This window comes from Corylus avellana, chromosome 3 (assembly GCF_965113065.1).
Source record: "Corylus avellana chromosome 3, dhCorAvel1.hap1.2, whole genome shotgun sequence".
Taxonomy (NCBI): Eukaryota; Viridiplantae; Streptophyta; class Magnoliopsida; order Fagales; family Betulaceae; genus Corylus; species Corylus avellana.
In genome coordinates, this window is record NC_142492.1 from 10,356,769 (window position 1) to 10,378,966 (window position 22,198).

At 37.1% G+C, this 22,198-nt stretch overlaps 2 protein-coding genes across 2 annotated transcripts; both read left to right on the plus strand.

Moving 5' to 3' along the window:
- The first annotated feature begins 639 nt into the window (after positions 1-639).
- Positions 640-3,575, plus strand: LOC148586768 (short-chain dehydrogenase/reductase 1-like). Its single transcript, XM_088514320.1, has 5 exons — positions 640-650; positions 780-1,023; positions 1,909-1,983; positions 2,812-2,994; positions 3,192-3,575. The coding sequence occupies exons 1-5, from the start codon at positions 640-642 to the stop codon at positions 3,567-3,569; spliced, it is 891 nt and encodes a 296-aa protein (XP_088370446.1). The 3' UTR covers positions 3,570-3,575.
- Positions 3,576-18,718: 15,143 nt separating this feature from the next.
- Positions 18,719-20,676, plus strand: LOC148586769 (salutaridine reductase-like). Its single transcript, XM_088514970.1, has 5 exons — positions 18,719-18,782; positions 18,909-19,152; positions 19,667-19,741; positions 19,955-20,134; positions 20,292-20,676. Exons 1-5 carry the CDS (start codon positions 18,772-18,774, stop codon positions 20,667-20,669), a joined length of 888 nt encoding a protein of 295 aa, XP_088371096.1. The 5' UTR covers positions 18,719-18,771; the 3' UTR covers positions 20,670-20,676.
- The last annotated feature ends 1,522 nt before the right edge of the window (positions 20,677-22,198 follow it).

The following is a 22,198-nucleotide window of genomic DNA, read 5'->3' on the forward strand; positions in this document are numbered from 1 at the left end:
CTTTCTTTCTTGTTGCAAGCTCACTCTACCATGGGATTGTGGATGTTTTCTTTTCTTTTTATAATGTCCAAATGGTCATAACAACAAAAACGATAAAACATTTGTTAATAACAAAATGGTCAAACTACAATAAAACTTGTTAAAGACTAACGGTCAAAACGGTAAAAATCAATTAAAACTAATTTTTATTTAATAACTCATAACCAAGTAATAAATACAAACGGTCATAAAAGTTATATCTCATAACCAAGTAATAAACACTAACGGTCATCAAAGTTATATCTTATAACCAAGTAATAAATACAAACGGTTATAAATCAAAATGGTTAAAGATGATTTTTATTTCTCATAAAAACCTTTAAGAAGATATTATCAAATGATAAAACATTTCCAAATGACTTAAAAATGAATGTTTGTAACAAATATTACAACCCTTAGCTCTATAGACATCACAGTATACGTAGCCAAGCAAGATATATAGCAACTGGGAAGATGTCACTGCATGCGTAGAAAACCTAGATAGAGATGAGCAACTATAAATACCCCACAACCTTACCTTAAACCATCCAAACAACAGAAAAACCATAAACTTCCATAAATAAGCGTCAACGAATTGCAGAACCAAGTCAACAAATTAACATGACGAAGAGGTAATTTCATCTTTAACAACATGTTTTAATATGAACCTCAGATGTATATAATTATATATCGTAGTAAGCAGTGAAACATCGATCCTTAATTTCTTTGTTTTTGCTTTTGATTCAAACTTTTTTCTTCAGGATTGCAGTTGTTACGGGGGCCAACAAAGGGATAGGATTTGAAATATGTAAGCAGCTAGCTTCAAATGGGGTGAAGGTGATATTAACTGCTAGAGATGTGAGGAGGGGAAATGAAGCTGTTGAAAAACTCAAGGTTGCTGGATACTCCGATGTGATTTTTCATCCACTTGATGTGGGGGACAAGGCTAGCATTTCTTCTTTTGCAAATTGCATCAAAACTCAATTTGGGAAGCTTGACATATTGGTACGTAATCCAACTCACCGATACTTGTGATCGGGTGTAATTAGTCGTTGCCCGTATTGCATGCATGGGTGGCTAACGTGACCGGATACCGTAGATAAGCCTTGTACTGATTTGTATAGTCTAGACACCTGCTTAAGTAGGTAAGGGAACACCTATCCTCTTATATTAACTGCCCGTATTGTATGTTCTGATCCTTGGTAAGACACTTGATTTTAATGGAGAATATGACTTTGACTTGTAGATGGGAATATCAAAATTCACAGGGATGTGTATTTCCTATTGCTTCACTAGGCTGCTTTTCCAACCTGTTCATAGTATAGAAAAGAAAAACGAAAAAGTATAAGTATGGATGAGCCCTTATCCAATAGTCTAAGGCAGATTAATTATATAGATACCTTTCTAATCAATCTATACTTTTGAATTAAGATGAAATCATGTAATCTTTTTTAGATAAAAATAAAGTCATTTGGTTTACCATTAATGGCAGTGGTCTAGTGGTCTCAATAAAATTCTCCAAATGGTTTTAGATATGTACTAAGGTGAGAGTTTAACTCCTGAAATAAGAATCATCAATCCTATTAGTATTAGCTGCTTTGGGTCATACTGATTTCTTGATGAAACTAAGTCAGGTTATGATTTAGTCAGACTTAAGAGACAATATGTGGTTCCCATTGTCTTGGTCTTTCCCTGTACTGCTCTTAGCGAGTAAGGATTACTATGGTCATACTTAGATAGAATAGCCATAAGTGATCTCCTCCGTCGGCTTTTTTGAATATGAGAAAAAAGAGTCATTTGCTTGGTGAAAAATAAAGACCAATAACTATATGAAGTCTTGTTCTTATCCCACATTTAGTACTCTACTATTGAAATTATTTTAAATTGCAGATAAACAATGCAGGGATTGCTGGATCCATAATCAACGCAGAAGATCAAGAGGGCTTAAAACAAGGGTATGATGAAGTAAGTTTCCCAATGTAATATAATCTCTATCAGCATTTTAAATTTAGAGTATAATCCAGAAATTTGAAGTACTTAATTACTGCAAGATAATGTGTTTAAGTGGAAATGTAGACTATAATATATGGTTTAATGTTTTCCTTCCCACACTGTATGAAAGAAAGTCTCATAAATGCAAAAAATAAAAATAAATAAAAGGACAAAGTTTTACTTCAAACAGGAATGAAGGAAATTCCTCAAATACAATTTATTAAATTAACATATGTCTTTAGAGTATATTATTCTTATATGCATTTTCACATGCACTAAGGACAGATACCACATGCTTGGTTAATTTTATGAGAAAATTACAAAATTAGTTATTGTGGTTTACTTAATTTGTAATTAACCTTCAGTGGTATCAAAATGAATTCAGGGATCCCTAAGGTGTACCAAAAAGACAATTTACTCCTTACAGTAGAATTTCATCAACTGATTTAACAGATTTTGATTATGTAAATACGTCAGAACTAATAAAATTGTGACACATGTCATATTTTAATCAATGTCATACTAACGGAATCTGTTAAGTCAGTGAACGAGTAAATTATTTTTTTGGCATATCTCAGGGACCTTTGAGTTCATTTTGATACTACAGAGATCTAATTTACAAATCAGGTAAACCACAAAAACTAAGTTTGCATTTTCCCCTAATTTTATTAAAAATGTGAACAAATCAATTTTAGTTTAGATTGGGTTGATCCGAAAGAAAACTTTCTCCACAATAAAATAGTATTCAAATGATTTCAAACATATATGCTACATCATTTACCACTGCATACGATGATACAGGTTGCAGGTGGAAATCGCGGATCCTTGGAGAAAGTTTTCAAGCAAACATTCGAAACTGCCACGGATTGTATAAGAACAAATTATTATGGAATGAAGCTAGTGAGCAAAGAACTAATTCCACTTCTTCAATTATCCAATTCTGCAAGAATAATAAATGTCTCCTCCTCCTTGGGACAGTTAAAGGTACAACATTATTATATTGTTAGAGAGTGCGTTTTAAAAAAATTGCGGTTCGTTTTCAAATCGTGGGTAAAATGGTGCATTTTTTTGAATGTAATATTTTCAAATTGAACGTTTTAAAATAATTATTTTTTAATTAGCACCTGTGACATCACTTTTAGTGATGTCACAGGTGCTAATTAACAACAATGGAATTTCAGCATATCCCAAATGAGAATACAAGGAAGGAGCTAGGAGATGTAGATGGCCTCACAGAAGAGAAAGTGGACAAGGTGGTGGAAGGGTTCCTAGAAGACGTCAAGGAGAATTTGATACAAGTCAACGGCTGGCCGACAAATTTTTCTGCTTATTTTGTCTCCAAGGCAGCTGTGAATGCTTTTACAAGGGTTCTTGCTATGAAGTATCCCAACATTGCCATTAACTCAGTTGGTCCTGGCTATGTCAAGACAGATATTAATCACAACACTGGGGTCTTAACTGTTGAAGAAGGAGCTAAAAGTCCTGTCATGCTGGCTTTGATGCCTGAAGGTGGACCTTCTGGTCTATTCTTTGATAAGACTAAAGTGTCAACCTTTTAAGTGATAATTGATGCAATATGATGCACTTGCTCATTTTTATGTAACGTTTCGTAGTACTTTTTCCAATTCGATATTGTAGTTGTTTTACTTCTCACTTACATTGAATAAAAGTTTTCTATATTGCATGTTCAGAAAGGGATCAACATCATTTCCATTTTAAGTGAAATGGGTTATTTATTTTGTGTTATATATATATACCTGTACGTTTGAGAGGGAGAGTGCCGGAGTGTGAGAGACTGTCAGCTGGTGAAGTCACAGAGAGAAATGAGAGAGCGAGAGGGGCCTGGCGTGCGCGGGAGGAGAAGAAAGAGAGAGTGTCGGAGAGTGAGAGATAGTGCCGGAGTGTGAGAGAGACTATAGGAGAAGAAGAGAGAAAAAGAGAGAGGGAGAGTACGGAAGAGTGCACTGCGCGCGAGAGCAAGAAGAAAAGAGAAAGGAGGGGAAAAAAAAAGAGAGAAATGAGAAAGAAGAAGGGGAAGGTCGTCTAGGTTTGGTGCGCCTTCCCAAGGCCTGTTAGTAATGTGCTGTTGGCAAAGTGTGGCTCACCTTTGTTGACAATTGGGTTCACTATCATTATGTTGGCAAAGTGTGGCTCACCTTTGTTGACAATTGGGTTCACTATCATTACTCATCACATTTCTCCACGTAGAAATTTGCAGCTGCAATCTTTGACAAAAAGGAGCTTTGTTAAAGCCTTGGCCGATTGACTTCCCTTAAGAAGCCTTGTCTCATTGAAAGCTTATAGATAAGGGGGCTTCTAGATGAAAGAAGAAAAAATAGGTGTGAAAGGAGAATTGTGGGCTATGCTATAGAGTAAGTGACCGAAATGTTTGAAATATGGGTGCAGGAAATTGCCTATATAACAAAATGGAAGGCCACTTGCAAATTAGACACCAACGAGAGCTTCTTAAAAGAAAGTGATAGTGCTTTCATAAAAAGAGCAAGAAAAATACAAGAGTAGTGTTTTTCTAAGAGAGTGAGCAAAACACAAGAGTGTGTATTTTCAGGAGTGTGAGAGATACACTGTGTGAGTGAGATCTGCTGATCCATAATTGTAGTTCATTCAAAGTGATATAGTAATATCTGGTGTGCTCTGTGGATGTAGGCAGTATTGGCCGAACCACGTATAAATTCTTGTCTTGTGCCTTTATATTTTATTGTGTTGTTGTTTTCTTGAAAAATTGAATCCCAAGATCCTATCAAAAGAAATTAGCGGCGTCCTAATTTCCTAACAATTGGTATCAGAGCTCGGTTCGTGTTCCGTTCGAGTGGGAGCAATAGCGTCAAGTTTATACAACAAGAAGTATGTCTCGCGAAACCCCCGAAACCACTCCTGAAGTTGCTTCTTCAAGTGACAGTTCAAAGAAGTGGAGTCCAAATTATGGATCCGGTGGATCTATGAAAGTTGAAATAAAGCCATTTGATGAGAAGATCAGTTTTGGCTTATGGCAAAGGCGGATGCGTGGCGTTCTTATTCAACAAAGGCTGTTAGTTGCCTTAGAAGAAAGACCGGAGGGCATGACTGACCCCGAGTGGTCAGATATCGATCAACGGGCAATCTCTACCATTGAGATGTATATCACAGATGATGTGTTAAATCATGTGATATCAGCAATCTCTGCCAAAGATATGTGGGACAAGCTAGAAGCCATATATCTGGGGAAATCCTTGTCAAATAAGCTATTCCTCAAGAAGAAACTCTTCAAGCTGGAGATGAAGGAAGGCGAGGATGTGATGAAGCATATCAACATCTTCAACGCTTTGATCAACGACTTGAACCGGATAGATGTTCAATTTAGTGAAGAAGATCGAGCCTTGTTATTGCTTGCATCATTTCCAGATTCATATGAGCATTTTGTCACCACGCTCATGTTTGGAAAGACAACTCTCAAGTTCAATGAGATTGTGCAAGACATCATCTCTCATGTGACCATGAAGAAGGCAGATGATAAGTCCACTTCCGGATCTGCTTTGAATGTGGAAAGTAGAAGCAGAAGTTCAAACAGAGGTAGCGGGCATGGAAGGTCGAGATCAAGGGCCGGCAGGTCAAAATCAAGATATCCAAGAAATTCCAATAGCCAGAGCAGCTCAAAAACTATTGAGTGTTGGAATTGTGGCAAGACGGGTCACTACAAAAATCAGTGTAAAGCTCCGAAAAAGGAGGCAAAAAGCGACTCTGCAAACGTGGTGGCAGATGAAGCGCAAGAGGCCCTGATCCTCTCGGTTGACAGTCCCTTTGATTCTTGGGTGTTGGACTCAGGGGCTTCCTTTCATACAACAGCGATACGCGAAATCTTGGAAAACTATGTTAGTGGAGATTTCGGGAAAGTGTATCTAGCTGATGGTACGGCACTTGATGTTGTGGGCATGGGAAATGTTCGGATCAGAATACATGCCGATTCAGTATGGAAGTTGGAAAAAGTCAGACATGTTCCAGAGCTGAAGAAGAATCTGATCTCTGTGGGACAGCTTGATGATGAAGGGCATGGCATTCACTTCCACGGAGGTAAGTGGAAGGTCACATTTGGGGCTATGATGATAGCTCAAGGTGAAAAGACTGGTACCCTCTATATGACCACAGATATGAGGGATACTATTGCTGTTGCGAATGCAAGTGCTGAAGCAGATCTGTGGCACCAAAGGCTAGGCCACATGAGTGAAAAAGGGCTCAAAGTTTTGCACTCATTGGGGAAGCTACCAAAGTTAAAGTCGATTAATATCGACTTCTGTGAAAATTGCATTTTCGGCAAACAGAAACGGGTGAGTTTCAAAACGGGTGGCAGAACCCTCAAAAATGAGAAGCTGGAGCTAGTTCACACAGATGTTTGGGGGCCAGCTACAGTCCCATCCATTGGCGGAAAGTCATACTTTATGACTTTCATTGATGACCATTCCAGGAAGGTATGGGTTTATTTCTTGAGACAGAAATCGGAGGTGTACGAAGTATTCAAGAAATGGAAGGCCATGGTGGAGAACGAGACAGGCTTGAAGATCAAGAAGCTAAGATCTGACAACGGTGGAGAGTACGAGGACACCGGGTTCAAAAAGTTCTGTTTCGAGAATGGGATCCGTTTGGAACGGACTGTTCCAAGAACCCCACAGCAGAACGGGGTGGCAGAACGGATGAACCGAACATTGACAGAAAGAGCCAGAAGTATGCGCATTCAGTCAGGCCTACCCAAGCAGTTTTGGGCTGAAGCAATCAACACAGCAACCTACCTCATTAATCGAGGACCGTCAGTGCCGTTGGAGCAACGCATACCGGAGGAGGTATGGAGCGGAAAGAAGGTAAATCTTTCATGGTTAAAAGTTTTTGGTTGCATTGCTTATGTGCACATTAGTGACCATGTGAGGGGAAAGCTAGACCCTAAGTCACTAAAGTGCACCTTCATTGGATATGGAGGAGATGAGTTTGGTTATCGACTCTGGGATGATCAACATAAGAAAATCATTCGAAGTAGAGATGTGGTTTTCAATGAGAAGGTGATGTACAAGGATAGAGGTACTGTACAACCTACTAGTCCAGTACAAGATGATCATATGTATGTTGAGTTGGATGATCTTCCTGAAAGTAGTCCGGTGCAGCAAGTTGGTGAGGATCCTCAGCTTGAAGAACCTGCAGAACAACAAGCACCACAAGATCCAATTCCTACGCCTGCACCTAGAAGGTCTGCTCGTCCACATGTACCAAACAGGAAGTACATGAACTTTCTGTTATTAACAGATGGTGGAGAACCTGAATGCTATGATGAAGCATGTCAGGTAGAGGACTCGAGCAAGTGGGAGCTTGCAATGAAGGATGAGATGAAGTCTCTCATCTCTAACAAGACATGGGAGCTAGCTAAGTTACCCGTGGGAAAGAAGACTCTACACAACAAATGGGTATATAGAATCAAAGAGGAACATGATGGTTCCAAGAGACACAAGGCGAGATTAGTGGTCAAAGGCTTTCAGCAGAAAGAAGGAATTGACTACACAGACATTTTCTCACCGGTTGTGAAACTGAATACCATTCGTTCAGTTCTCAGCATTGTTGCAGCAGAGGGGTTGCACCTAGAGCAGTTAGATGTGAAGACTGCTTTCCTTCATGGAGACCTAAAGGAGGAGATCTGCATGCAACAACCAGAGGGTTTTCCAGTCAAAGGGAAAGAGAAACTTGTGTGCAAATTGACTAAAAGCTTGTACGGCCTGAAGCAAGCTCCAAGGCAGTGGTACAAGAAGTTCGATGGGTTTATGCAGAGGCATGGCTACAACAAGTGCAACGCTGACCATTGTTGTTACTTCAAGAGGTTTGAATCCAGTTACATTATTTTGTTACTGTATGTCGATGACATGTTAGTAGCAGGTTCAGATATGGATGAAATCCAGAAGTTGAAGAAGCAACTATCGAGTGAGTTCGACATGAAGGATTTGGGCGCAGCGAAGCAAATTCTTGGGATGAGAATAAATAGGGACAAGCAAATGGGTACTTTGCAGTTGTCTCAAGAGGAGTACATTTGCCGTGTTCTGAAAAGGTTCAGCATGAGTAATGCTAAGCCAGTTAGCACACCCTTGGCTAGTCACTTTCGGCTATCCAAGGATCAGTCCCCCAAGACAGAAGAAGAGAAGGAATTCATGGCTAAGGTTCCATATGCCTCAGCCATTGGAAGTTTGATGTATGCCATGGTTTGCACGAGACCAGATATTGCTCATGCAGTGGGAGCTGTGAGCAGATTCATGTCAAATCCCGGAAAACAACACTGGGAGGCAGTGAAGTGGATACTAAGGTATCTACGAGGTACAACTGATAGAAGCCTATGTTTCAGAAAAGGCGATCTAAAACTACAAGGGTTTGTAGATGCAGACTTTGCTGGAGAGGTAGATCACAGGAGGAGCACTACTGGATATGTTTTCACAATAGGTACTACTGCAGTGAGTTGGATTTCGCAAATACAGAAAATTGTTGCCTTATCCACTACAGAGGCAGAGTATGTGGCTGTGACTGAAGCCAGCAAAGAGATGATCTGGTTACAGGGATTGTTAGCAGAAATGGGATTCAAACAGGAGAAGAATGTGTTGCACAGTGACAGTCAGAGTGCAATACATCTGGCAAAGAATTCAGCATTTCATTCTAGAACCAAGCATATCGGACTTCGGTATCATTTAGTCAGATCACTTCTAGTTGATGAGGTGTTGACACTTGAGAAGATCCAGGGCAGCAAGAATCCCGCTGACATGTTAACCAAAACAGTTACTACAGAGAAACTGAAGTTGTGCTCAACTTCAGTGGGTCTTCGAGTTTAAAGACAGAGAAGGAGCACACCATTTTGAATGAAAGTCAGCTACTTGTGCAAAGTTCGCCAAGTGGGAGATTGTTGGCAAAGTGTGGCTCACCTTTGTTGACAATTGGGTTCACTATCATTATGTTGGCAAAGTGTGGCTCACCTTTGTTGACAATTGGGTTCACTATCATTACTCATCACATTTCTCCACGTAGAAATTTGCAGCTGCAATCTTTGACAAAAAGGAGCTTTGTTAAAGCCTTGGCCGATTGACTTCCCTTAAGAAGCCTTGTCTCATTGAAAGCTTATAGATAAGGGGGCTTCTAGATGAAAGAAGAAAAAATAGGTGTGAAAGGAGAATTGTGGGCTATGCTATAGAGTAAGTGACCGAAATGTTTGAAATATGGGTGCAGGAAATTGCCTATATAACAAAATGGAAGGCCACTTGCAAATTAGACACCAACGAGAGCTTCTTAAAAGAAAGTGATAGTGCTTTCATAAAAAGAGCAAGAAAAATACAAGAGTAGTGTTTTTCTAAGAGAGTGAGCAAAACACAAGAGTGTGTATTTTCAGGAGTGTGAGAGATACACTGTGTGAGTGAGATCTGCTGATCCATAATTGTAGTTCATTCAAAGTGATATAGTAATATCTGGTGTGCTCTGTGGATGTAGGCAGTATTGGCCGAACCACGTATAAATTCTTGTCTTGTGCCTTTATATTTTATTGTGTTGTTGTTTTCTTGAAAAATTGAATCCCAAGATCCTATCAAAAGAAATTAGCGGCGTCCTAATTTCCTAACATGTGCCACATGTCGCACATTACTAATGGCTGACGTAGCACATGTGGCACGTTACCAAAGGGTGACGTGCCACATGTGGCACATCATGGCACGTCACCATATTGGTAACGTGCCACATGTGACACGTCACTAATATTTAAATTTTGTAATAAAAAAATAAACATTGCTCTTAATTTACCAACTTAGTTTTTAAAAGCAATATATACTAATTAAAACTAAGAGAACACCAAGTATTTTCATATATATATATATATATATATATATATATATATATGGTCTAGAATATTAATACTAAAAACCACAGTTTCATTTTTTAATAACATTGGGAGTAAGTCGATCTCAAGCTAGTACATAATTGATATATTAATTTGAAAGTGTAACTATCAAATTAAACTATTGTACAATAGTTTACTTATATCTATGGTTTACCAATAAATTTATAATGCTAATTGACATATTCTTTTGACAAATATACTTAACAAGTAATAATATACATTGACTATATGTTAATGTTAATTTGGTATAATATTCTTATTGTGCTATCATTTCCAAATTTGGTGTAATATTCTTATTGTTCATATATAGTTATACAGTGCATTGGATGGCATAGTTTTTTAATAATTAACCTATTCCTTTTACAATTGTAAAAAACTTAGGGCCAAGCTATTACGTAGTTGGGAATTCCTAGGGTTGTAATAAACGTGTTCTATAGGTTATGGGCTGCATGCAATTATATGCCTCATAAGTTGTAATTTGTAATTTGTAATAAACGTGTTCTATACGTTGTAATTTGTAAACCTTAGGGGCACCCTAAGCGAGTTGATGTTTTAGCCGGCCATATAGCTTTCTAATTTTTTAGAATGTCATAAGATGATGATGATCTAGGGTTGAGCTCGTAGGTAATATATATATAAGCTATTCTAATTTTCTTTTTTATTACAAAAATAAAAAAATATTGGCGCGCGTTAAACAAGCTTTTTCCGAGTTTTGTAAGGGTATGTATCGATGGTGAATAAGTACTACATGAACCAATTTATATTAAATTTAGTCTATAAATATATGGAATGGATCCATATATATAAGTACTATATAATTATTTATTAAGTATATATTTGGAATTTGGATTTACTAATTAAGTAACAGTAAGCACGTGGTACTTACTGTTACTTAATTATAATTAAGTAAATACTTAATAAATTATTAATCAGACACTTAATAAAGGGTAAATATATTATAAGATCCTGAGTTAACTCGCTAAAATTAAATAGTCCCTAAGTTTTTTTTTTTTTTTTTTTTCTTTCAAAAATTTACTCCTAGGTCAATCAAAATGCAAGAAAAAAAATCTTTACCGTCAGAATTTTGTAAATGCTGTTAGTCCCTTCTAAACGTTGCGTTTTTGGAATGCCAGATCAAGCGAAAATGTTGATCCTACGTGTCCAAGTGTATTCGTAGGATCAAAACTCAACGTTTTGGGTTTCCCAAAATGTGAGTTTTGGAAACTTGGAGGTTTTATTTTGAAACGCCCAAGTCATATTTCTTTCCCGATGAAACAAACGGACAAAAGAATCCCAGGCATACCCATCAACCAACGTAGCGGCTGAACGGAGACCCATTGATGCACCCATAGACGGCTGAACGGACACCCACCGACGAACCTACCAACGGCTAAATGGAGACCCACCGGCGCGACATAATCCACCATCAAGCCTAGCGGTTCGGCGTCCAACCTGAATTCGGCGTCCACCCATTTCTGCCCTTGAACCAAGACCCACCGATAGGCAACCCATCTGAGGTATTTCCCATAATTTTTTTGTGGTTTGTGTTAGTCTAACAAAGCCTACCACCCTTAGGGTTGTAATTGTTTTCAACCCTCTCTATGACCCACAATCAAATGTCAAAGGACAAAACACGACAAACATTGGCTATTATGGACAAAGCCATTACACCCCAAAAGTTCACAATAATAATGGAATAATGACATATTCCATTTGAACAACAACCAATATGGACCACACCCGTTGCCAACAATGCAATAAAGTATGTTTTGTAAGATTCCAACACAGATTATATTGTATATATAAATCCAACACAGATTCAACAAAAATTTTGGGGGATGGAGGTTTTGACAAAAATCTTCCAATACAACAAAAGCTTTCTAAAACTAGAAGAAAATGCTTCCACACTGTTAGACCAACACAAACCACAAAACAATTATGGGAAATTACCTTGGATGGGTTGCCGGTCGATGGGTCTAAGCTCTAGGGCAGAAATGGGTGGACGCCAAATTCAAGTTCGACGCCGGACTGCTAGGCTCAACGGTGGATTCTGTCCCCCTGTGGGTCTCCGTTCAGCCGCTGTGTTGGTCAGTGGGTATGCCTGGGATTCTCTTGTCCGTTTGTTTCATTGGGAAGAAATATGGCTTGGGGGTTTCAAAATAAAACCCACAAGTTTCCAAAACTCACCGTTTTGGATGTTCCCAAAACGGTGAGTTTTGATCCTACGTGTACACTTGGACACGTAGGATCAACATTTTCGCCTGATCTGGCATTACAAAACCGCACCATTTAGAATGGACTAACCGCAGTTACAAAATTCTAATGATAGGGATTTTTCTCGCATTTTGACTGACCTAGGGCGTAAATTTTTTAAAAAGACAACTTATGGACTATTTAATTTTGGCACGTTGATTCCGGGACTTATGCTATATTTACCCCTTAATAAATAATATAGAATACCAAATTATTAATGTATAGTACTTAATTATAAGTATGTATATATATTACTAGAACTTGTTATTATATGTATATACAATAAATTATAAATAGGGGAAACTACACTAAGCCCTCCTGAACTTCCGGCCGATTTTGTAGACCCCTACTGAACTTCCAAATCTCTCATTTTGGACCCTTGAACTTCCATTTTCTCTCACTTTGGACCCCTCTGTTAGTTTTCAACGTTAAAGTCAAACAGTCTGACTTTTTTATGCCCATTATACCCTTACTCAGTCCACTTGAAATTTCGAAAATGCCCAAAACTACAGCACCCACCCTAGCCCAAAACGACACCGTTTTGGGCATTAAAATTATATATATATATATATATATATATATATATATATATATATATATTTCTTAAAAAAAAAGAAAATGAAAAATATGAAAAAACTTAAAAAAAATAAAAAAAATAAAAAAAACCCTAGCCCAAAGCGGTGTCGTTTTGGGCATTAAAATTGTTTTTTTTTTTTTTAAAGGGAGAAAAAGATCGGGGTGGCTGGCCAAAATGGGGTGGCTGAACCACCCAATTTTTGGCCAAGGGGGTGGCTCCCATGGCCGGTATGGGGGTGGTTCGACCACCCCCATGACCAAGGGGGTGGTTCGGCCACACTCAAAAGGCAAAAAAAAAAAAAAAAAAAAAAAAAAAAAACAGGTTTTGGGATGGGTTTGGGCTTTTGAGGGTGGCCGGACCACCCCCAAGGGCTTGGGGGTGGTTTCGGCCACCCCCATACCGGCTGTAGGGGGTGGCCGAAACCACCCCCAGGCCCTTGGGGGTGGCCAGGCCACCCCCAAAGCCATTCCATTGTCTTTTTTTTTGCCAAAAAAAAAAAATTAATGCCTAAAACGACGTCGTTTTGGACTGGGTGAGTGTTCTAGTTTTGAAGTCCAAAACGGTGTAGTTTTAACGTGGGAGTATAATGGGTATAAAAAAGTTAAACCGTTTAATCTAATGTTGAAAACTGACAGAGGGGCCCAAAGTGAGAGCAAATGGAAGTTCATGGATTCAAAATGAGAGATTTGGAAGTTTAGGAGGGGTTTGCAAAATCGGCCGGAAGTTCAGGGAGGCTTAGTGAAGTTTCCCCTTATAAATATTAGTCGCGCTAATATTATTTACGAACGTTAAATGATCGAGCCTAGTTTGATATGGGTATATTAAACGAATGTTAAACTTGTTCTATTGCATGAATGAAATACCTATGCAAGCTTTAATAATTTATAATTTTCGTAATTTTGTTCTCAACTCGTGCTAGTATTCGTGCGAACGTTAAACGAGCGAGCAGAGTTTTATTAAACGATTGTTTTATGTATTGATCGTTCCATAATTGAGTTAATTAATTAAAAATTTACAAAATGGTGACGTGTCAATGCATATTATACGTCATTCTTTAGTAACGTGTCAATTTGACAAGTTACCATTTGGTAATGTGTTAAGGTGGCACGTTACACTTTTCGTCATAATGAAAATCATCTTTTGAGAAAGCTAATCCATGCATCCAAAGCCAGAAAAACTTTACCAGATACAACAATATCACACAATTTGCTCCATTTAATGATAACTATTCAAAACCTTGGATTTTTTTGTTTATCATTCTGAGAAAAGAAGTTCCCACCCGACACCAAAAGGTCAAGGGAAGGCAGGCTTCCAGGCCTTTTCAAGTCCCACCAACACACAGTCACCCGTCACCTCTGAACCATGCTCGGCAAGTTGTACACAGAGAGATAATCAAATCCATAGAATTCAAAGGTTCGTTCAGTTTTCTTACCAAATGCTTTTACTTACAAAAAAAAAAAAAAGGGTTCATTTAGTGGCCTTCAATGCAAGATGAACTTTTTCTAGCAACCTTTTGTTTTGTTTTGTTTTTTTTTTTTTTGGTCAATCAGTTTTTTTATAGGCCACGTGATGATGGATAATCTTTGCACCCCCACAATCCCCCCCCCACCCAATCCAACTGCACCCATGGATTAAACCCAGGACTACACCTTACAGAAAGAGGGAGGCATGCACAAGGCTAACAGGCCTAGCAGTTTTTTCCAAAGACTTCTCTGAACAAAATTCTGGTGCTATTTTGAAATCATGAATATCATGATGTAAAAGTTCATCAAACAAAATGGGGAAATCAAATATTACATGTACCTGCAAGTCATCCATCACAGTTGGGTATGCATCCTTAAGATCAATGACAGCAATGCCCTCTCGTTTTTACCTTATTAAGTAAAGAAGCTGACTCTTTTCCTTTAGATCACACTTAGACTGTAGACCAAGTGACAAGTCAAAATGTTACCCACCATGAAAGAGGTATAAGGAAAAAACTAAATACAACTTAAATACTAAATCGAAAAAGTTCATTAGCCCATGAAGTTCTGTGGCTACGTAAGTTTAATGTTCCCTTGTAAGAGAAACGCTTCCCATCATAGTGCACTTTCGGGTTATTCCTCAAACTGTCAAAGACAGCTTTGTTGGCATTCGCGTCAACATAACATGATTCATTTTTTTGCTCCGGCGTGAAGGCTTGCCTTGTCTGCAAATACAAACAACATTCAACTGGTGATAATTAACATTAACCTGGTCCAACCAGAGCAATGTAACTCATGTTGACTTCTATTGATTTGATATACCCCGTTACTACAGTAAACAAAACTACAATACAAATTGCCCACAAACCTCTATAATTTATAATTACCTTCAATTCAAAGTACAACTGTCTATCAAGTATTATCAGCTTCCCCTTAAAATCATGCCATATAAACAAGGTTTTGAGTTTCCCCAATTAATTGCCAAAAAAAGGGGTCCCAGTTTGATGAAGGTGGATAACTATAACTATTTCTTTTGCAGTAAACACACAACTTTTAAATCAATTCAGCAATGAGCATTGCGAACAACTAGAGCATTAGGCAATACGTATGCATAGATAAAGGCAGGAAGAATTCGGTTTAAACCTCCAGTAGCAGATCTATAACACGCTTGATCTGAGCTCCTACAGGACTTTACGAATGCTGTTAATGTGTTCAAGTCTCTCTATATCATTTGAAAATTTAACGGCAGAAGCAGGGGTTCTTGCATTGGCTGACAGCGCTGCAGCTACAGGTGTGGATTTCTGAATTGTGGACTTATTAGCTGCTGCAATGCTTGTGAGGGTTGACAGGCACTTCTCTTGCCGCTTCTTGAATTTATTTAGGGAAAAATACATTTTACCCCCCTGAACTATTTATCCATTTGCACTTTCAACTCTAATGTTTAAAAAGTGACACTTTACCCCCCCCCCCCCCCAAAACTTTCAAATTGTTGCAATTCGACCATTCTGACTTTTTTTTTTTTTTTCCAAAATGCCTCCATCCTAAGTTAAAAAAAATAAAATTAAATAAAAATTAAAAAATTAAAAATTAAGGGGTGGCTGGCCACCCCAGACCGGCCACCCTTTAATTTTAATTTTAATTTTTTTTAACTTGGAATGGGGGCATTTTGGGAAAAAAAAGTTAGAATGATCGAATTGCAACAATTTAAAAGTTTGGGGGAGGGGGGGGGGGGGGGGAAAGTGTTACTTTTTAAACATTGGGGTTAAAAGTGTAAATGAGTGGATAGTTCAGGGGATAAAGTATATTTTTCCCATTTATCTAACTTTTCTTGTAATGCCATCTAGACATGAAAATGTTTTGCGTTTTTTAGTAAGAGCTACTCAGACCCACCATTAATATTTAAAAATGTAAGAAAATAAGGGATTTTAAGTACAAGATGGTGAAAGATAAGAATTAAATTGAAATAACTGAATGGCCAAAATTGACTCCAAAACATAAATACTCGTGTCATAATTCAGGAAGAATTAACAGCAAATAATCAAGACATTAACATAATTTACTAAGAAAACTGCATGCTCACACAAGCATATATCTACCAGACACACAAGTAACTCTGAAAGCTCTCAATTGGTGCGTAACATAAATTTCATCAAAGAAGTAGAAATAACAAGGCCACTGAAAATCTATGGGCAATAAACATTCCAATAGTTCTCCCTACATTAATCTCTAGCCTGTAAACGGCTTACTGCAGAACATGCGCAATAATTTCACCACCATGTACAATGCATAAAGAACAAAATGTAACTAAGAAAATGAGTATCCAATTTCTATTATACAGAGCAATTAGTGATCAGACAAAACGCTTTACTCATTGATCAATCCTTAATCTAGTATGAAGAAAAAAAACATTCAAATCTTTCCTAAAATTCATCACTAATGTCAAAAATCAATCCGAATTATTTGTTGCAGTTGGGGCTAAACCGTTCTCTTTGATAACATTTTACATAATTGCAAGTCTGCTAACACTAGCCTGAATATTATTCAAATATAACAAACCAGTCCACATTGATATTTAGAGTCTCCTACACAGGTTCCCAATTCTAATGACTCAGCAGAGCCCCATAAACAATAGACATACTTTATTTATTTATTTATTTATTTTTATGTTTTATTATTAATTTTTTTTATAAGTAATGAAGAATTGAAGATATCATTAAAAGCCTAAGGTTGCCCAAGTACACTGGAAGTATACATTTGAAAATACCTAACTAGAAGCAACAGACGTACTTGAAGACACCTAAAAGAACTTCCAAGAATTGACAAAAAAGGAAACATAATAGATGATAGTTCCACTTAAAAGAAGTTCACTTAAAATTCAACATCCCAACATAGACATTGAAAGAATTTACATAATATCAGTTCGAGTGAGCCAACTTCAACCATTTTTCACCAACGAAGCACAAAAATCTTACATAAACATTCAAACCCAAGTTTTTCAAACAAAGAAAAACGCATTTGATTCCGTCTGAATCTTGAATTAAACCTAATTTAACCGGACAAAAACCTTAGCTGCACTATTAATGCAAGTAATAAATCCCTCTAAAACCACTTGATAATAGTAAAAATTAAACCCCTGAATCCTAGAACTGAATACGGAAATTACGAAAGTCTAAAGAACTTATTAATTGAAAGTTTTAGATCGGAAGCGATCTTACCTCGGTGTCTCTGAGAACTGTGCTTCTCGTCGATTAGAGAGAGACAGAGAGAGATTGGGTATGTGATTTGGGCGGGTTGAGGTGGATTGGGTTGAAAATGAAAACCCAAGCCCATATATTTTTTAGCGAACAGAATATAGTAATATACCTTCTGCTTTTATTTTTGTATTTTATTATTATTATTATTATTATTATTATTTTAAATAGAAGAGTATTAAATATGATAATTTCTTTACACACGGAGATTCCTATGAGAGTAATTTTTTTTCTAAGGAGTGCTATAAGTGACCTCAATTGGTTGAGGTACCTCTTCCGGATACTATAAGTATTTATTGTGTCTTTTTTGTTTTACTCCAAAAAATGAAGTAGCTTGTAAAATTATAATTTGATCAAAATTAAATAGTGATAAATCACAAGCCCAATGATAATTTTAATTGTCACAATTTTTAGAGTGATACGATCGAGAACGACACATGAAAAACTTTTAGCATTACTCATATATAGCACACATGCAAGAAATTACATTCACACCTAACCAAAACGAGAAGGAAAATGCTAGGTTTTTCAATTTTTATTTTTTAAATTTGGTTTCAAAATGATGTGTTACTATTCTATGTGGTCTATTGATTAATAAATAGACAAATATGGTAATAGGATGGTGATACATCATTTTGTAACAAAATTTTTAGAATTTTTAACTTAGAAAACCTAGCATTTCTCGAACGGGAATTGCACTTAGACAAATAATTTAAGGGTCCGTTTGGGATTGTGATTTTAATGAGTACGATTTTAAAAATTGCGCTTTTGAAATCGTTACTTTTTAAAATCGTAAAGACATTTGGTAAAATGCGTTAAAAAGTATTTTTTATTAAATATTTGTTATGCAAAATCGTGATTTTGATTTAAATTTGTGTTTTTTCAAATAAGCACCCCCTAACCTGTTTATAGAATTGCAGACTATTTATTTTTAAGATTAAGTGCTTTTTAAATCGCAATGCCAAACACTTTACGTTTTATGATATCTTTAAAAAATATAAATTATTCTTACGAATTTGTAATCTCAAACGCACTCTTATTCTGCTCTTTATTTATTTTCTTATTTCTAGTTTCTTCCCACAGTATACATATAATGAGTCTTATTTCTAGTTTCTTGCTCAAAAAACAAGAGAAAAGTCTAAAACGTCACCGTATACGTAACAAGCAAGATTGCAAGTCGAAAGATGTCACTGCGTGCGTAGAAAACCCAGAGATGACCAACTATAAATACCCCATAACCTTACCTTAAACCATAAAACCAACAGCAAAACCGTAAACTTCCATAAATTGGCATCAACGAACAGCGGAAACAAGTCAACAAACATGACGAAGAGGTAATTTCATCTTTAACAAAAAAAATTTATATGAGCCTCATATATATATATATAGTGAAACATCGATCCTTAATACTCACCCTTAATTTCGTTTTGTTTGCATTCGTTTCAAACTTTTTTCTTCAGGGTTGCTGTTGTTACGGGGGCCAACAAAGGGATAGGATTTGAAATATGTAAGCAGTTGGCTTCAAATGGGATCAGGGTGATATTAACTGCTAGAGATGCGAAGAGGGGCAATGAAGCTGTTGAAAAACTCAAGGCTGCTGGATACTCCCATGTGATTTTTCATCAACTTGATGTGGGGGACAAGGCTACCATTTCTTCTCTTGCAAATTTCATCCAAACCCAATTTGGGAAGCTTGACATACTGGTACATTTTCTAAACTCTAATGAATTTTTATCGGGTGTAATTAGCTCTCTTTATTGCACGGGAAACTCTAAAATGAGAGGGGTATAGGTGAACCTCATATCTATTTGAACTATCCAAATACCTGCACGAATAAGTACATATATGACTCATCTATCCTCTCACATTATTTGCCCATATCAATTGAGTCATAGCCTCACTCAGCCCCACCAGAGTATCAATGAAAATTTAAAGTGGTTAATATTAATCCGGCATATGGGGATTCTCTATTGTAGAGATTCGAACTCACACTCTAGTATATGCTTTGACCACTTGAAAACTTTCTTGGGCTATTGAACCATCACCCTTGATAAGGAGGATGATAATAATTACATAAAGATTCCTTTCTAATCAGTCTATAGGAGCCTTTTTTAAATGAACATAACGTCATTTGCTTGTTGAAAAATAAAGACCAATTGTTAACTAGATAAAATCTTGTTCTTATGTACTCTGATATTGAAATTGTTTCAAATTGCAGATAAATAATGCAGGGATTGGCGGATCCATAATCACAGCAGAGGATCAAAAGAGCTTAAAACTAGAGTTTGATAAAGTAAGGTTTTCAATGCAATATAATCTTATATAGTTTAATGTTTTCTCTCCCACACTGTAGGAGAAGTCTCATAAATGAAAAAAGAAAAAAAAAAAAAAAAGGACAGTTTTTGGCCGGATAGGAGGAAATTCTTTCTCATAGTATTCAAATGATTTTAATTTCTAAACATGTATGCTGCATCATGATTTATCACTACATACATTAATGATACAGGTTATAGGTGCAAATCCCGGATCCTTGGAGACATTTAAGCAAACTTACAAAACTGCCTTGGATTGTCTAAGAACAAATTATTATGGGATGAAGCAAGTGAGCAAAGAACTAATTCCACTTCTTGAATTATCCAATTCTGCAAGAATAATAAATGTCTCCTCCTCCTTCGGACAGCTAGAGGTACAATATTATTATATTGTTGGAAGTGCGTTTTAAAAAATTGCGGTGCATTTTCAAATCGTGGGTAAAATGGTGCTACTCAAAAGAACTCCATATATCAAAAAGTAGCAACTTCTAGTTATATCATACTTGCTAATTAACAACAATGGAATTTCAGCGTGTCTCAAATGAGAATGCAAGAAAGGAGCTAGAAGATGTAGATGGCCTCACAGAAGAGAAAGTGGACAATGTGGTGGAAAGGTTCTTAGAAGACGCCAAGGAGAATTTGATAGAAATCAAAGGCTGGCCTGCAAATTATTCTGCTTATTTTGTCTCCAAGGCAGCTCTGAATGCTTACACAAGGGTTTTGGCTAAGAAGTACCCCAACATTGCCATTAATGCAGTTTGTCCTGGCTTTGTTAAGACGGATTTGAATCACAACGCCGGCGTCTTGACTGTTGAAGAAGGAGCTAAAGGTCCTGTCATGCTGGCTTTGATGCCTGAAGGTGGACCTTCCGGCCTATTCTTTGCTAAGACGGAAGTGTCAACCTTTTAAGTGATATATAATTGGTGCAATACGATGCGCTGTTGCTCATTTTCGTGACACATTTTGTAATACTACTTTCTCTAGTTCTTGCAGTTGTTTTACTTTTCAGTACTTACATTGAATAAAAGTTTTCTATTGTTGCATATTGAGAAAGGTATCAAGATCATTTTGCATTTTAAGGGATCAAGATCAACTGCAAGGAAAGTTGTGTTGCCTTCTGGAGGTGACAATGTTGTCACCGGAATATTGCTGTATCTACCTTCTCTTTCATGCACCACAGCTCCCGCTGTAAAAATTAAAGGGAAACAAAATATTGATGATAATTAAGTTGATGCTTCATATTCAATAATTTATTCAAAAAGTTTGATATTTTTGTTTGGTTCATCTGCAACCTTCAAACAGAGTTTGTGGACGACGGCTTCTACTTGCAAAATTAGTCCAAACTGAATGGCTCGTCTACAACCTCGTTCGGACGGGGTTTACAGAAAAGGGGTTTTGTATGCTCGTTTGCAACCTCATTTGAACGAGTTTTGCAGAGGAGTGGTCCTATACAAGAAAGAGAAGGAAAAATATTTCATTTTATACTTCCATTGCTTGAACCCCAAATTGGGGTTTGCCATCCGACTTGTTAGCAATCCGAGCACCTAAGTGCATGAAATCCTCATTCTATAATAAACAAATATGCCAATCGATTCTTAACTGACATGTCTTCTCATTTGAGCTTAAACCGCAATCATAAAATTAACATTCACCTTAAATAAATATATTAGCTAGGGAAGTGGCTAGGTAGAGAATATAGATATTAACATATTTGTTAACTTACTACTTATCCCAAAAGTTTAAATTAATAATAAAAATAATAAATTTAAGGGAAAAATATAAAAAAGCCTCTCAAACTATCAACTGTTTTTTGATTTAGCCCCCTAATGTTTCAAAAGTGAAAAAGTAGCCCCCTAAACTACCAAACTATTACATTTTGGCCACTCCATTAGTCAAAACTGTCAGTTTGGATGGAAACTACAAAACGACGTCGTTTGGTTACGGGTAAGTTACTACAATGCCCTTGTATGAATTTTATTTTATTTTATTTTTAAAACAAGATGTAAAACGGCACCGTTTTGCTGCAAATTAGAGTTCCCTTACCCTAAGCAAAACAACGCCGCTTTGCTTAGTGGTAAGGATTAATACTGAAATCCCTACTTCTCTGCGTAGCCGGTCCCGTCTTCCCCATCCAGCCGATCATCTCCCTTAAACATAAGAAACCTCTCTTATGGTTGTGTCCAATCCGCTTTACAAGAAACCTCTCTTCTTCTGGGACCTTGTGGACAGGAAGGTACTTCACACAAACGAACACAACGACAAAGTGAATTGCAGGTAGGTTGGTGATGAAGTGGGAAAAGATCTGGGGTACTCCACTTGCAAGCTCAGTGTACACAAGTCCTATCACAAGGACATGGACAAGTCCTAGACTGGGGCCAAGCCTGAGAATCCATGCCATGGAAACCTTACTGTGAAACTCGGATTTCGCTGGGTCTCAC